Genomic DNA, 13,773 nt, shown 5'->3' on the forward strand with positions numbered 1-13,773 from the left:
GGCATCTGCCTGATAGATCCCAGTGGCTGCCTGGTGGGCTCTGGGTCCCTGGGCTCTGCTGGGTCCCCGGCGGGGGTGGTCGCCCCTGGGTCCCGGGTCGCTGGGTCCCGGGCTCGGCCAGCTAGGGGGTGGGAGGCTGCGGGTGGGCCTGTGGGCTTGCCGCTAATGTCTCCCGGGACTCTGCCGGCTGGTTGTGGCCCCCGGGGCGATCATTTGTGCCTTTCGAGGGGGGCGGGGGCCTTTCTGGTTGCAGTCTCCTTGGGGTTCCTGTGTTCTGGGGCAGCGCCTGGATCTCTGGGACTTGGAGCTCCCCCCGTCTCCTGCGCATCTTTGGGGGGCGGATCTGTGGTCCCTCACACTCTCTGTTGGACGCTCCTATAGAGAAACCTTACATAAACAAGCGCATGTACACACACAGGTGCTCACATGGTGCTCTCAAATGTATGGGCTTGGGCACGTTAAACACAGGTCTTAAGACTATGGTGGACACTTAATGCACAGTGATTTATTATGGTGATTCTTCAGTTAAGCAATGTTGATTATATATTTCTTCATCAAGTTGACGCAGTGATAGCTTGATCTTGTTGTATTGTTGTTGTGTCCCATTTTTTTGCCTTTTTGCTTTTTTTTGTCTTTTTCCGCAGGTCTAGAAGTAGACTTGTTCATTATTGTTTATTTCTGTGGACGACCCCCCCCACCCCCACCCCCTCTCCCCACCTTTTCTTTTCCTTTCTCTTTCACCTCTGTCTCCATGTCTGGTCGGAATTACAAAGCATTCAAAAACAATAACAATAAAGTTTTAAGTATCAGGCGTGACATTAAAAGCAGACGCTTTGATGCTCCACCTGAGAGTAAATCTGTAAGGCTTGTCACCAGCATTCAGACATCAATTCTGCTTGCTTCACAGCCAGACAGGACACGGTAAAAAAAAAAAAAAAAAAAAAAAAGATCAACCAACTGAGAAACCATGATTTGGTCCATTAGAATCAGAAATGCAGTGCTATTGCTGCTGAAAGTGTCTAGTGTGTGTCTTTCATCCACCAAGTAGAAAAACATTTGGTCTTTTTAACATTAAATAGAAGTTTGTTGTCGCGTGTACACTGAGTTTAACATTTTCCTGTTTAGTCTGATCCTTCCTTTGCTGCTCATAATAAATATAATGGAAGCACAATTTATTATTTTATTAGATTTACTTATATTTCTTATAATAGATTTACTTATAATTTACTTGCTTTATTTACGTAAGCATGTTGATGAATGTTCTGATTTGGAACCAAGCAGGATTTTTGTTCTCGGAAAGTTTTCAGTTGCAGAATCTTGTGGAAGAGATACATCATGACTTCAGCTCTTTATTTTCTTACCATCAAATCACTCTTTTAAACATTGAAAGGAATCCTCCAAAAACCATAGGTTTGGAAATGGGTTTGTGGTGTGGGTTTCAGGGAACTGAACTAGAGGCATGTCTTCTCTGTTAAACCTTAGCTAACTTCTTGGTTCCGCTTGTACGAGCTGTTTAATTCTCATCGGGCCCCATTCAAAGCAGCTGTGCAGCATTAGGGTTGCCATTCTCATTGGCAAAAAGTGGGAATGTTAGATACTGAGAATGAAGCTTATACCAAACCAACCCCAGAAATCACTGTGTAACCTCCCATCCCTCTCAATTGTTAAGAAAATAGAGAATAAAAAATCCTCCTCAATCATGCAGAAAGATTTCCATTAGGATTTCATTGAGATTTTATCTTGACAGAAAGACGTAAATTTGAAAGTATGAAAGAGAGAATGAAACACTGTAAGTCTGTTCACTGATGTTTTTTCAGAGGCTTTAGGGAGAGTTAAAGGGCAGATGATGTCAGTCCCAGAGTCTTACTCCACCCTTTTTTCCATTTTGAAAAATGTGCCACAAGGAGGCAATCACCTGGCGGCCCAAGAGGGCAGAGCTGCAGCCGTGAGTGACACACAGACTGGAAGACAGGTAGCGGCCGAGAGCGGCGTAGCTCTTTTGACTCTGGACAGTCATTTAAAGTGGGACAGAGGGCATTTTAGAGGAGGCAAGATAATACAGTGTGTGTGTGTGTGTGTGTGTGTGTGTGTGTGTGTGTGTGTGTGTGTGTGTGTGCGTGCGTGTGTGTGTTTGTTGAAATCATATTATTGCTTTTCAATTGTGGTTTAACAGAAATATTACAAAAAAACCAGGTATAATGGTACCTATATGCTAATGTTTTGTTTAACAACACTTCAAAGCCGAATGCAGAACTGTCGCAGCCCTTTTTCTGTACGGACTCTGCATGGATCAAGAGTCATTAAGTCCAGTCAGAGCATTCACTCCTGCTGCGGTGCAGTTCTGGATGCAGAAAGTTTCAGCTTAGAGTTGATCTTTTTCAGATGCCATATGCAGATTTTCATGAAGTTTAGCAAACTACAAGCCAGACAGGGAGTAAGATGTGAAACAGGGTGGTGCATCCAGCATATTTGAAAATAACAGTCGTGTTGCATTGTTATGGCTTTAGTATTAACAGCTATATATATATATATATATATATATGGTTTATTTTTAGTTTTCAACTACTAGATCAGTTCATCATGGTTCACAGTATTTTTACAGGTATATCTTAAACGTATTGTGTCAAATTTCTACTCATTTGGTGATGTATAGACAAGATGGCGCCGAGTATGGCTGCCTCGTCGCGAGCTCCACCAAGCAACAGCTGTTTTTTGTGTTTACTACTTTTTCTTTTTCTTTATTTTTTCACGAGTAGCACATGTCTCCTTGTGTACGACCGGCAAACCTTACTGGACATAAAAGACAGATTTTCTCATTGCTTCCCGGAGCTCAGGTCTTTCATCACGGACCCGCCGTTTGCAGATCCCCCATTCATCTCACCTGAGACGCCTGTGTTCTGGACCCGTGGAGGCCGCAAGCGCCGACGCAGAGGGAGAAGATCTGGCGTTCTGGTTCGACTGAGACGGCTCACTAACAGACCACTGTTACCCAGTTTACTACTGGCTAATGTGCAGTCCCTGGAGAACAAGCTGTGCGAGCTTCGGGCTCGGATCTCATTCCAGTGAGAGATGTGGGACTGCAGCGCGATCTGCCTCATAGAAACCTGGCTATCGGACAAAGTACCGGACACCGCAGTACAACTACCGGGGTTCTCCGTGCACCGCGCGGACAGGTCACAGGAGCTTACTGGGAAAAGCAGAGGTGGCGGTGTGTGTTTCATGATCAACAACAGCTGGTGTGATTATGCGAACGTGCACCCGGTCAAATCCTTGTGCTCTCCGGACCTGGAGTACCTGATGATTAAGTGCCGGCCATTTTGGCTACCGAGAGAATTCACAGCGGTGATTATTACAGCTGTTTACATTCCCCCACAAGCCGACACTGACCGAGCACTCAGAGAACTGTACAGCACGATCAGCAATGAGGAAACCGTACACCCAGAGGCGGCGTTTATTACGATCGGGGACTTTCATAAGGGTAACCTGAAGAAAGTCTCACCAAAACTACACCAACACATCCATTTCAATACACGCGGAGACCGGCTACTCGACCACTGCTACACCTCTTTCCAAGATGCGTACAAAGCCCTCCCCCGCGCCCCATTCGGCCAATCAGATCACCGCTCCATCCTGCTTATACCTGCCTACAGGCAGAAGATGAAACGGGAAGCTCCAACCCTGAGGGCGGTGCATCGTTGGTCAGACCAATCGGAGTCTGCGCTGCAGGATTGTTTTGATCGTACGGACTGGGAAATGTTTCACGCAGCTGCTAGAGACATTGATGAGTACACAGACTCAGTCTGTGGATTTATCAGGAAATGCGTGGAAGATGTTGTCCCATCCAGAACAGTTAAATCCTTCCCAAATCAGAAACCCTGGATTAATGGAGGTGTGCGAACAGCGCTGGCGGCGCGGAGCACCGCCTTTGCCTCCGCGAACACATCAGACTACAAACCTACCTGACCCATCTGAACTCAGCCTATTGTTTACTCTGGTGTTCACGAGTGTGTGTGTGTGTGCGTGTGTGTGTGTGTGCATGGACGAGTGTGCGGGTGATTGTATGTACACTTTTGGAAGTTGGGTGTGGGAGGGGAACTGTAATTTTTAATTGTTTTATACTTGGGGAGGGGGGCTGGGATGGGAATGTGGGATCTATGGGGCCATTTTAATCTGTAAAGCACTTTGAGTTGCATTTTTTTGTATGAAAAGTGCTATATAAATAAAGTTGATTTGATTTGATTTGATACAAACACGCACATTACCAACTCCAGAAGATGATCAAAGCAGCCAAACGTGAGTACAGAGACAGGGTGGAGCAACAGTTTGACAACCCCCGGAGTATGTGGCAGGGACTAAACACAATCACAGACTTTAGAGGGAGAACCAGCACACCGCAGACCACGGACTCTCTGTGTGAGGATCTAAACGTATTCTACGCCAGATTCGACTCAGCGAACACCATGAGACCGGACAGTGAGCGCACCGCGGATGACGTCAGTGCGCACAGTGTCTGAAGAGGATGTGCGGAGGTGCTTCAGGAGGGTGAACGCACGCAAAGCTACTGGTCCGGACGGGATTCCCGGCCGCGTCCTAAGGTCATGCGCGGCTCAGCTGGCTGGAGTGTTTACACACATCTTCAACCTTTCCCTCTCTCTGTCTGTAGTCCCAGCCTGCTTCAAAATGGCCACCATTGTCCCTGTACCCAAATCCTCCACCATCTCCTCATTGAATGACTGGCGACCTGTAGCCCAGACCCACATCGTGAGCAAATGCTTCGAGAAGTTGGTCAGGGACTTCATCTGCTCTGCACTGCCCGATTCACTGGACCCTCTACAGTTTGCATACCACCACAACAGGTCCACTGATGATGCCGTAGCCCTGACACTCCATGCTGCCCTGTCACACCTGGAGAAGAGGGACACGTATGTGAGAATGCTGTTTGTAGATTACAGCTCAGCATTCAACACCATCGTTCCATCGAAGCTAGACAGGAAACTGCAGGATCTAGGACTGAGCAGCTCCCTCTGCAGCTGGATCCTTAACTTTCTGTCTGACAGATGCCAGGTGGTCAGACTGGCCAGCACCACCTCATCCCCCATCACACTGAACGCTGGTGCTCCACAGGGGTGTGGGCTGAGCCCTCTCCTGTACTCACTCTACACCCACGACTGCATGGCCACGAGAAACTCCAACATCATTGTGAAGTTTGCAGACGACACCACAGTGGTGGGTCTCATCACCAACGACGATGAGACGGCCTACAGGGAGGAGATCAGCGCCCTGACCCACTGGTGTCAGGACAACCGTCTCACCCTCAACGTCACAAAGACAAAGGAGTTGATAATGGACTTCCGGAGGTGCAGAGGAACACCCCCCCCCCCCCCCACCCCACCCCCATCACCATCAACGGCGACGCTGTGGAGAGGGTGAGCAGCTTCCGTTTCCTTGGAGTTCATCTGGCTGAGGATCTTACGTGGTCAGTGCACACGAACAATACAGTGAAGAAGGCACAGCAGCGCCTCTTCTTTCTCAGGAGACTGAAAAGATTTGGCATGAGCCGCCGCATCCTCAGGACCTTCTATCGCTGTGCCATTGAGAGCATCCTCACTGGATGCATCTCCACCTGGTATGGCAACAGCACCGCTTACAACCGCAAAGCTCTCCAGAGAGTAGTGCGGTGTGCCGAAAGGATTATTGGAGGTGAGCTGCCCTCCCTCCAAGACATCTACAGGAAGCGGTGCCTGAGGAAAGCGGGGAGGATCATCAAGGACTCAAGTCACCCCAGCCATAAACTGTTCAGACTACTTCCATCAGGAAGGAGGTTCTGCAGCATCCGGTCCAGAACCAGCAGACTGAGAGACAGCTTTTTCCATCAGGCCATCAGACTGCTGAACACTTCACAGACACCTCACCCTCACTACTGAAACTCCAACATTACACACTCCATACTGTACATTAATGCCACTGTTTTGCACATACCAACCTCTGTACATTTTATATCTCTTATCTTATGGTTTACTTTATTCATTTGTAAAACACTTATATACACACTATACACACACACTCACACACGTAGAACAATATATTAAAAAAATTTAAAAAATATATATATATACTTGCATAAACATTTAGTAATGTATATACATTACAACTTATACATATTATTACTTAGATCAGCCAATTTTATATTTTACTTGTTTTTACGTTATTGTATTTTTGCACAACTGTTGCTGTGAAGCTCGCACACAAGAATTTCACTCGCATGTACTGTACCAGTGTACCTGCACATGTGACGTGACAATAAAAGTGATTTGATTTCATTTTGATTTTGATTTGATGTTGTGTGAGCAGATATCTGGAGATGTTCAGCACACAAACCACGGTCAGTGAAGGAGTCCAGAAGCCAAGCAGAAACCGGCCCACCTCAGTAGTGCATTACATGTGAAAGAGGCTTGAGACAACCAGTGTGGTTTCTGGCAGGTTTTGTCCCTGTTGACAGGTGTTTTGCACCGCTGGTCTTCATCAAAGTGCTCTAATTTGTTCAAAACACTTCATTTTTATTACTCTTTTACCACAATTCACAAGCAATAGAATAGACTTTAATGATCCCACAGTAGGGAAATTCACTCGTTACAGCAGCACCAAAACTTAAGAGAATATTTTGAAGAAAAATAATAAGTAACGTAGTGTATATACACATAATCTAGTATTGTAATCTTCGACCGCTAAAAACCACAAATAAAAAAGAAAAAACTTGGGTTCCAACACTGCTGCAAGAGACACGTGCACGTGTTGTATCTCTAAACAAACAGAAGAAATCTGAACATGTGTTGATTTTTCTTTCATTCTCCAAACTTTCAAGTTATTATGCAAAACCAAAAGGGATTTATTTATTCATAGAAAGTTTTCTAAAGTTGTATTCAACATTATACAGCTGGACCTTATTGGCAGGGTGTGCACCAAAGACTCAGTAGATGACGATGCTTAATATCCTCGATAAGGAAACCCTAAACTACCACTATTGAAAAACCAGATCGGGTCTAACTTTAAACCACCAGTGTGTGTGTGTGTGTGTGTGTGTGTGTGTGTGTGTGTGTGTGTGTGTGTGTGTGTGTGTGTGTGTGTGTGTGTGTGTGTGTGTGTGTGTGTGTGTGTGTGTGTGTGTGTGTGTGTGTGTGTTGTAGAAGGTGCTGTTTCAAGTACAGGCCATAAAACCAAAATGATAACATTTTAAGTGGGTAGTCTGATTTTACTTGTTCTAAGTAACGTCCAACAGTAAATAACCAGCAGAAGATCATCCCTTTGCAGCCAGACTTGAATCTGAATGGATTTGAGTTTTACGCAAATTTACTAAAATAGACTTTTTGGGGGTTCTGAATGCTTTGATATAAAAGATCAGTTAGTTAAAAAACACAAGTAAATGCAATGTTGCCAGATCGTCGTGTTAACTTTTATTTGTGAAACCTAAAGAAATGTGTTTCAGAATTCAAAAAATGTCCAAATAGGTTTAAAGTTTTTTACTTGGTTGATAATTTTGTGGCAAAAGTAGGAGAGGTTCACTGTGAAGGACGTCCACTCTGAGACACCGCAGACCTCTACTGACAAAATAATTATGTTGCCATCTATCGGAGTGCTGTTGCAAATGTGTGTGTGTGTGCGTGTGCGCATGTGTGTGTGTGCGTGCGTGCGTGTGTATGTGTGTGTGCGTGTGTTTGTATGTGTGTGTGTGTGTGCGTGTGTGTGTGTGCGTGTGTGTGTGTGGGTGCGTGTGTGCGTGCGTGTGTGTGTGTGTGTGTGTGTGTATGTGTGTGTGCGTGTGCATGCGTGCGTATGTGTGCGTGCATGTGTGTGTGTGTGTGTGCGCGTGCGTGCGTGTGTGCGTGCGTGCGCGTGCGTGCGTGTGTGTGAGTGCGTGTGTGTGTGTGTGTGTGAGTGCGTGTGTGTGTGTGTGAGTGTGTGTGTGTGTGTGTGTGTGTGTGTGTGTGTGTGTGTGTGTGTGTGTGTGTGTGTGTGTGTGTGTGTGTGTGTGTGTGTGTGGATCAGTTTGTGGAGCTGAAGAACAAGTCTGACTGCTGTTTTAGCTGCCTTTTATTAACAAGTTCCCATGCACCTTTATAGTTCTCGTCTTACGTCTCTAAACATGTCCATGCTACTGTGGTGAGTCCCAGTGAAACTGGTGTGTTTGCATCTTTACAACAGCAGTTTGCGTGACTGATGGTCTAATTTTCATTATTTCACTGATGTCCACTTCTGACGGCATTGGGTGGCCTGGTTTACCATCATTAAATGCCCATCCTGCTTCTGTTTGTTATTATTAATGAACACAAAGTGAAGTGAAAAGATCTCACTCATGTTGATGCAGATTAAAGATTTGAAGAACAACACAAGTACCTCAAACCCGAGTGTATCTAAAATACATTTTAATTATGCTGAAATTGGTTTTCACAACATTGTTTACAATATTTATCCATTTTCATTCTCCTCATCCTCATTTGGGTCTTCTTCGCCATCTTGAAACAGAGCTCTCCACAATCATGTAAATTGTTTTACATCAAGGCACAAGACAACAGCCGTTGTGGGGGGGCCTTGGGTATGCGGGTGTTTAATGGCGTCCCTCTGGTAGACCCAGAGCAGGTTATTGTTGAGAGGACGGTGCATGGTTGGAGATGTAGAAGCATGTCGAGTTCAGGAAGAGGAGTGGTGGAAATTTGCTCTGATGAATGAAAGATTAAAAATAAAATGCTATTTTCATTTTATTTATGTCTTAAAAAAGAGTAGCTACATGGGGTGGTCTTTTCTTTCATCCTAAAGAGTTCATTTCTTCATAAAGTAAAGTGCTTTTTTAATCTTTTGACTCCTTCTTGCCAAAAGCAAAAGGGTTTCACTGGCAGGGTGGAAATGGGGATGACAGGTCTGTTGATTTTCTCAAACAATGTGGACGAGTGAGTAAAGGGACAGTTCAACATTTTCTGTTTAATTTTGTTTCTGTTGATTTTTGTTCACAGGTTTTTTCTGATGAGTTGATTCAGGTTTTAACCTCTGAAAGACAGAAACACAGAAAACGAGAAGGTTCGTTTAACAGATTTTTCTGTGTGTGTGTGTGTGTGTGTGTGTGTGTGTGTGTGTGTGTGTGTGTGTGTGTGTGTGTGTGTGTCTTTACCGTTTTCCCTGAAGGTTTCTGGAGCGCTCACATCTGGGCACTTCTCCTTCGCCTGCCGAAGGCCTTGGCTCCCACGTTGGTGGGGACGAAGTTGCTGCTGCCCATTCCTCCTGATCGGCTGAGGAAGTCCGCCAGGCGGTGGGTCACGCAGGTCGCTGTGTTGCAAGCTCGCTTCTGTGCTGTAACACTGCTTCAGGAGATCAAACGGGTTAGAACGTGGATGCAGCGTGAAACCCACCAACAAAACACAGACTCACACATGAACACACACACCTCACACAGGAAATGTATAGAGCTGGAAACATTCATGTCCTTACCTTCAGACTCGCAGGGAGCATCTTTCAACATGTTTATGACTGATTCTGCTTTAAAATCTTCTTACTGATGTTTTATAAAAGAATGAACTAAGGCTTCCAGTTAGAAAAATATGTTTATTGAACATCTAACATGGCGTTGCATGAGTGAATCATTTATTAACGACTAGTGATTGTTCTCAAATCGTAACTTTCAAAGGCCTTTAGGTATCAGAAACGGCACACAGAATTACTTCTGAATTACACTGGTTTAAGTTAAGTCTGATCGTCTAAGATGAGGGAAAATAAAATATTCTCTGCCAGAAAAAAAGAGGAAAAACAAAAAGGAAAGAAAAGTCATATTTTCTCATGTCAATCAAGCAGGTAAATATGGCATGCACCTGTCAATATGAGAAATACAGGGAGGAAACCAGGATGAGGAGAGGAAGAGGACGGGAGAAGGTAAGAGGAAGGGAAAACCAAGAAGGGAGGAGGAGGAGGGTTAGATGCTGTCAAACATCTCGCCGTAGCTTGCATAGCTGTCGCTCCCAGGAGCGCTGCGCTTCTTGCCGGGCGTTCCTGCTCCCACATTCGTGCGAGGGAATGTTTGCAACTTGTGCAGCTCCTGAGACAGTTTTCCCAACATGCAAGTGCTGAGGTTGGAACAGCGCTTGGTTAGGGGCCTGTCCATGCTGTTGGGGAGGGGAGAAGACATGCAGAGAACAGGCTCATAGATGTGGGAAAACATGCAGGCAGAACATTCTTTCACATCCGTTTCTCATGCCATCACTGCTGTATGCAAAGACAAAATAAAAACATCTCCAAACCTTAATAGGATCATGCTATCAGACACGTTTAATCATTCAAAGAACCTGTCATCCATCCTGTCATGCATACTCCCCCCAGCCCCAGAGACTCCTGCATCGTTTTGCACAAACAGAACAACTGGTCTTCCACGTTCATGCAGCTTCCTGTAGCTGGCATCATGCACACTTTTCCAGTCTGACTACATGCCCAGCAGGCAGTATTAGTCCGCTCACACAAAACCAAACGTATCCATGCGGGAGAAGGGTCATGACAGAGAATATGCATTTGTTATTTGAACTTTTTAACAATCTTAAGTTCTTTTCCTCTCCTCTTGTGAGAAGTACGTACCTCTCTAAGGTACTGAAGTCTCAGGCATGTCAAGGTGAATCCACACTTGTGTTAAAGTGAAACCAGAATGTGATCAAGCCCCTGTATCCCAAACATAGCCTGTTTGTTTGTCTTTCTATCTAAAACAAAGTCCAGCGTAACCTTTCAGTTTTTCTGACTTAGTTCAGTTTTTTTTACTAATAGCTGAGTCAGAGTCATGTACCTGTTTCCTTCAGTCGCCTGCTGCTCCAGCTCCTCTGCCGTCATATGGACAAACTCCTTGACGATGGCGTTTAGTAACCTTCGCGCCTCGTAGTCCGTGAGTGTGAGTCGATCTGTCATGGACTCTAAACCTGGTCTGTGGTCAGAGGGTAAATAAGGAGGGTTAAGAGTCATGGGGGACAGAAGGTAAATCCAGTGATGCAGAGCTATCATCTCTAGTTAAAAAGTAAATGCATGGGGTGTTGGGGTGGGTGTGTATGGGGGAGCAGGACGGATGGGGAAAGGTTGGGGGAGACGTCATCACCTTTGAATGGGATGACGCCTGAATCAGAGGGCCGGCGGCCAACATGGGGGGGGGGGCAATCTGCAGAAAGTGCCTCATTTAAGAGGGGGGGCTGGTGTCCAAGAAGCTTTAGATTTATTATAAAATCAATAGGTTCATGAGAACGGTCCAGGGAGGGGCTAAAATCCACTCCTATAGATATATAGGGCTCATTTATTCCCTCTAACGTAAACGACTCTTGTTTTTCACTTGCATGGTTATTCTTTTAAAAGTTAAACTCCAGCCAATGTCAACTAGTTGTATAAAAACAACATTTACACCAGAAAAATGTTTATGGCAATTTAAAGATTTTGCCTTGTTTAACATTAATAAAATAATGTTCAAATCTTCCTGCATTACCTTCTACCGCACAGTGTTTTCCATCCTCCTACCCACCAGTTGCATGCTCAGTTTTGCTGATAAATGAGAAATGATTGCATCTCACCTGGCAGGGGCGGCTTGTGAGCAGTACATCTGGCAAATGACCAGCGCATAGGCAAGGAGGAAAGCAGAGATCTTCAGCATAACCATGGTCCCCTAAGCAACGAGAAAGACATCAGCTTCCTGTCCACAAACCTCACCCCAAAAAGGCATCAACTCTACTTGCTTCTTGTGAATCCTTTTTTGTTGTAAGGAAGAAGTTAAAAAGTGAGCTTAGTTCTGCCCCGACGGCTCCTGCTGAACATCCTCACACACACACGACAGTCTCCTCTACTCTTCTTCATGAAAACGCACTGTTCCATGATATCCAGCAGAGAGCACAGGACGTGTAGTTGTCATGTCAAACGCAGCAGGTCTGGGATTGTGACATGCCTGCAGGTATCGTTGTGTGTGTGTGTGTGTGTGTGTGTGTGTGTGTGTGTGTGTGTGTGTGTGTGTGTGTGTGTGTGTGTGTGTGTGTGTGTGTGTGTGTGTGTGTGTGTGCGTGTGCGTGTGTGTGTGTGTGTGTGTTGGGGGCATAGACTGAGGAGTGTCACTAGCACTTGGTTTGTTCTGGAAGAGGAGGGGTGCAAAGCAAGGTGGTGAGGGTGGCCCAAGCTTGCCAACTCCCTAAGGGACCAGTGCATTAGTGTAATGAGCTGCCAGCTCTCCACCCCCCACCCCCCCCCTCTCTCTCTCTCTCTCTCTCTCTCTCTCTCTCACACACACACACACACACACACACACACGAGCAGAAGCTGGTCGCTACTGCCCATCTCTGTCAGGGTGTTCTTTGCATCGGCTTATTTGCTTTTTCACTTCCTCAGCCTCACTTTCCTTCTCTCATGCTTTTATCCTCCCTACTCTTTGTCTCAGCCCTTGTTGGTCGAGAAGATTAAGTGACCTTTTAGCACGGATGGTTCTGACTCTGGAGACTATCAGCTACTCTATCCCCATCTGCAATACCATCTCACCCTACATCAACATTTCAAACTTGCACCCACAAGTCATTCAAAATCAACCCGTTGCATGAAAATGCAGAAAGAGTCGACACTTACCTTCAGTGAGAATTGCCCAGAAAAAAATATATATCTCTACAAATATCTGTGTAAAACACAATAAGTCGTCTTTCTCTGAACTTGCAGAACAACTCTTGAATCTGTTGCATGCAGTGCCAACCACCAGCCTATATATCCCACCACTTGGATTTGTGCATTGACTGTGTAGGTGTTTAATTATCTGTCGGCAGCCAATCACGTCGCAATGAAGCTAAGACAAGCCAATGGGAAGCCTCCCTTTAGTGTTGGCTCACCAACAAGGGATACGGCGTTTGTGTTGACGTCATTCCTCAGTTACTAAGTGCTCCATTCACAAAAACCACCAGTCACTTGGACCATTTGCCCCCCCCCCCCTCAAAAAAAATTTGCATTGATGTCATTAATTCAATAGGAGGCAAAGTACGTTGATGTTTGCACAGAAGCACCATCAGCAATACATATTCTTAAAACGTTTTCAAAAATATTACTTTTTATACTATATCTCAAATGTGCCAAATCAATAAGGACACCTACACCCCACCCCACAGCCAACACCACCCTCCCAACAAATGAGCACTTGCAGGTGAGGCCATCTGCCGGGTAGAGGAGTATACTACACAATGACGCACTCCTGGACCCTTCATTCATACAACTGCTTGGATAGAACCAACTTTGAAGCACCTTAAATCAGCCTATTATTTTCTAAGTTTGGGAAAATAACTACGTTTCAGCTAAACTATTTTCTAAGAAAATGTTAAGTCTTATAATTGGTACACTCAATCCATTTTCACTCACTCACTGCCAGCGCTGTCTGTTTCCAGGAAAGTGAAAGCAAGGTATGACAACCTGTCTTTTCCCCAGAGTGAAACCTGAAACCATATTAAGATAATAAAGTGATACCACAGCCAGTCCAGTAATGATCAGCGCTGCCGGGGCCTCCTCCCACACACTGAGCCAATCGAAGCCGGAGTCGTTTCTCAAAAGCAATTACACAAATATTTGTTGTGTGTAATTGTGTCAAGCCCTACCGATTCATTTTGCCCTCTGTTCCTATGTGTGTGTGTGTGTGTGTGTGTGTGTGTGTGTGTGTGTCGTTCTGCATGAACTGTTTGGACAAATCAAGCCTGGGATGTGTGTATATCTTTCTGTGTGCACTCATCTTTTCAGAGCAGATAAATTGAATTA

The 13,773-nt window shown here is 45.3% G+C and overlaps 1 protein-coding gene across 6 annotated transcripts; it reads right to left on the reverse strand.

Moving 5' to 3' along the window:
• Positions 1 to 8,399: 8,399 nt before the first annotated feature.
• LOC107373131 (calcitonin gene-related peptide 1) lies at positions 8,400 to 13,540 on the reverse strand. 6 transcript variants are annotated; one of them, XM_015941311.2, is made up of 5 exons: positions 12,610 to 12,762; positions 11,577 to 11,668; positions 10,811 to 10,945; positions 9,161 to 9,347; positions 8,400 to 9,039 (listed from the first exon to the last, which is right to left on the reverse strand). In XM_015941311.2, the coding sequence occupies exons 2-4, from the start codon at positions 11,660 to 11,662 to the stop codon at positions 9,188 to 9,190; spliced, it is 381 nt and encodes a 126-aa protein (XP_015796797.1). In that variant the 5' UTR covers positions 11,663 to 11,668; positions 12,610 to 12,762; the 3' UTR covers positions 8,400 to 9,039; positions 9,161 to 9,187. The 6 variants fall into 6 exon arrangements, with proteins under 6 accessions (XP_015796797.1, XP_054593471.1, XP_015796791.1 ...); XM_054737496.2 differs by having other exon boundaries at positions 9,161 to 9,350; XM_015941305.3 differs by lacking the exons at positions 8,400 to 9,039; positions 9,161 to 9,347; positions 12,610 to 12,762 and adding exons at positions 9,572 to 10,145; positions 13,384 to 13,540.
• Between the last annotated feature and the right edge of the window lie 233 nt (positions 13,541 to 13,773).

The sequence above is a fragment of the Nothobranchius furzeri genome, chromosome 4 (genome assembly GCF_043380555.1).
Source record: "Nothobranchius furzeri strain GRZ-AD chromosome 4, NfurGRZ-RIMD1, whole genome shotgun sequence".
Taxonomy (NCBI): Eukaryota; Metazoa; Chordata; class Actinopteri; order Cyprinodontiformes; family Nothobranchiidae; genus Nothobranchius; species Nothobranchius furzeri.

What these genes read in the sequence shown, in the direction of transcription:
- LOC107373131 (XM_015941305.3), bottom strand. Translation starts at nt 11,662, where the DNA reads ATGGTTATGCTGAAGATCTCTGCTTTCCTCCTTGCCTATGCGCTGGTC. An exon ending in TCACAAGCCGCCCCTGCCAG is followed by an intron (nt 10,946 to 11,576) that starts GTGAGATGCAAT and finishes CTCTGACCACAG; the next exon opens with ACCAGGTTTAGAGTCCATGA. An exon ending in CAGGCGACTGAAGGAAACAG is followed by an intron (nt 10,146 to 10,810) that starts GTACATGACTCT and finishes CCTCCCCAACAG; the next exon opens with CATGGACAGGCCCCTAACCA.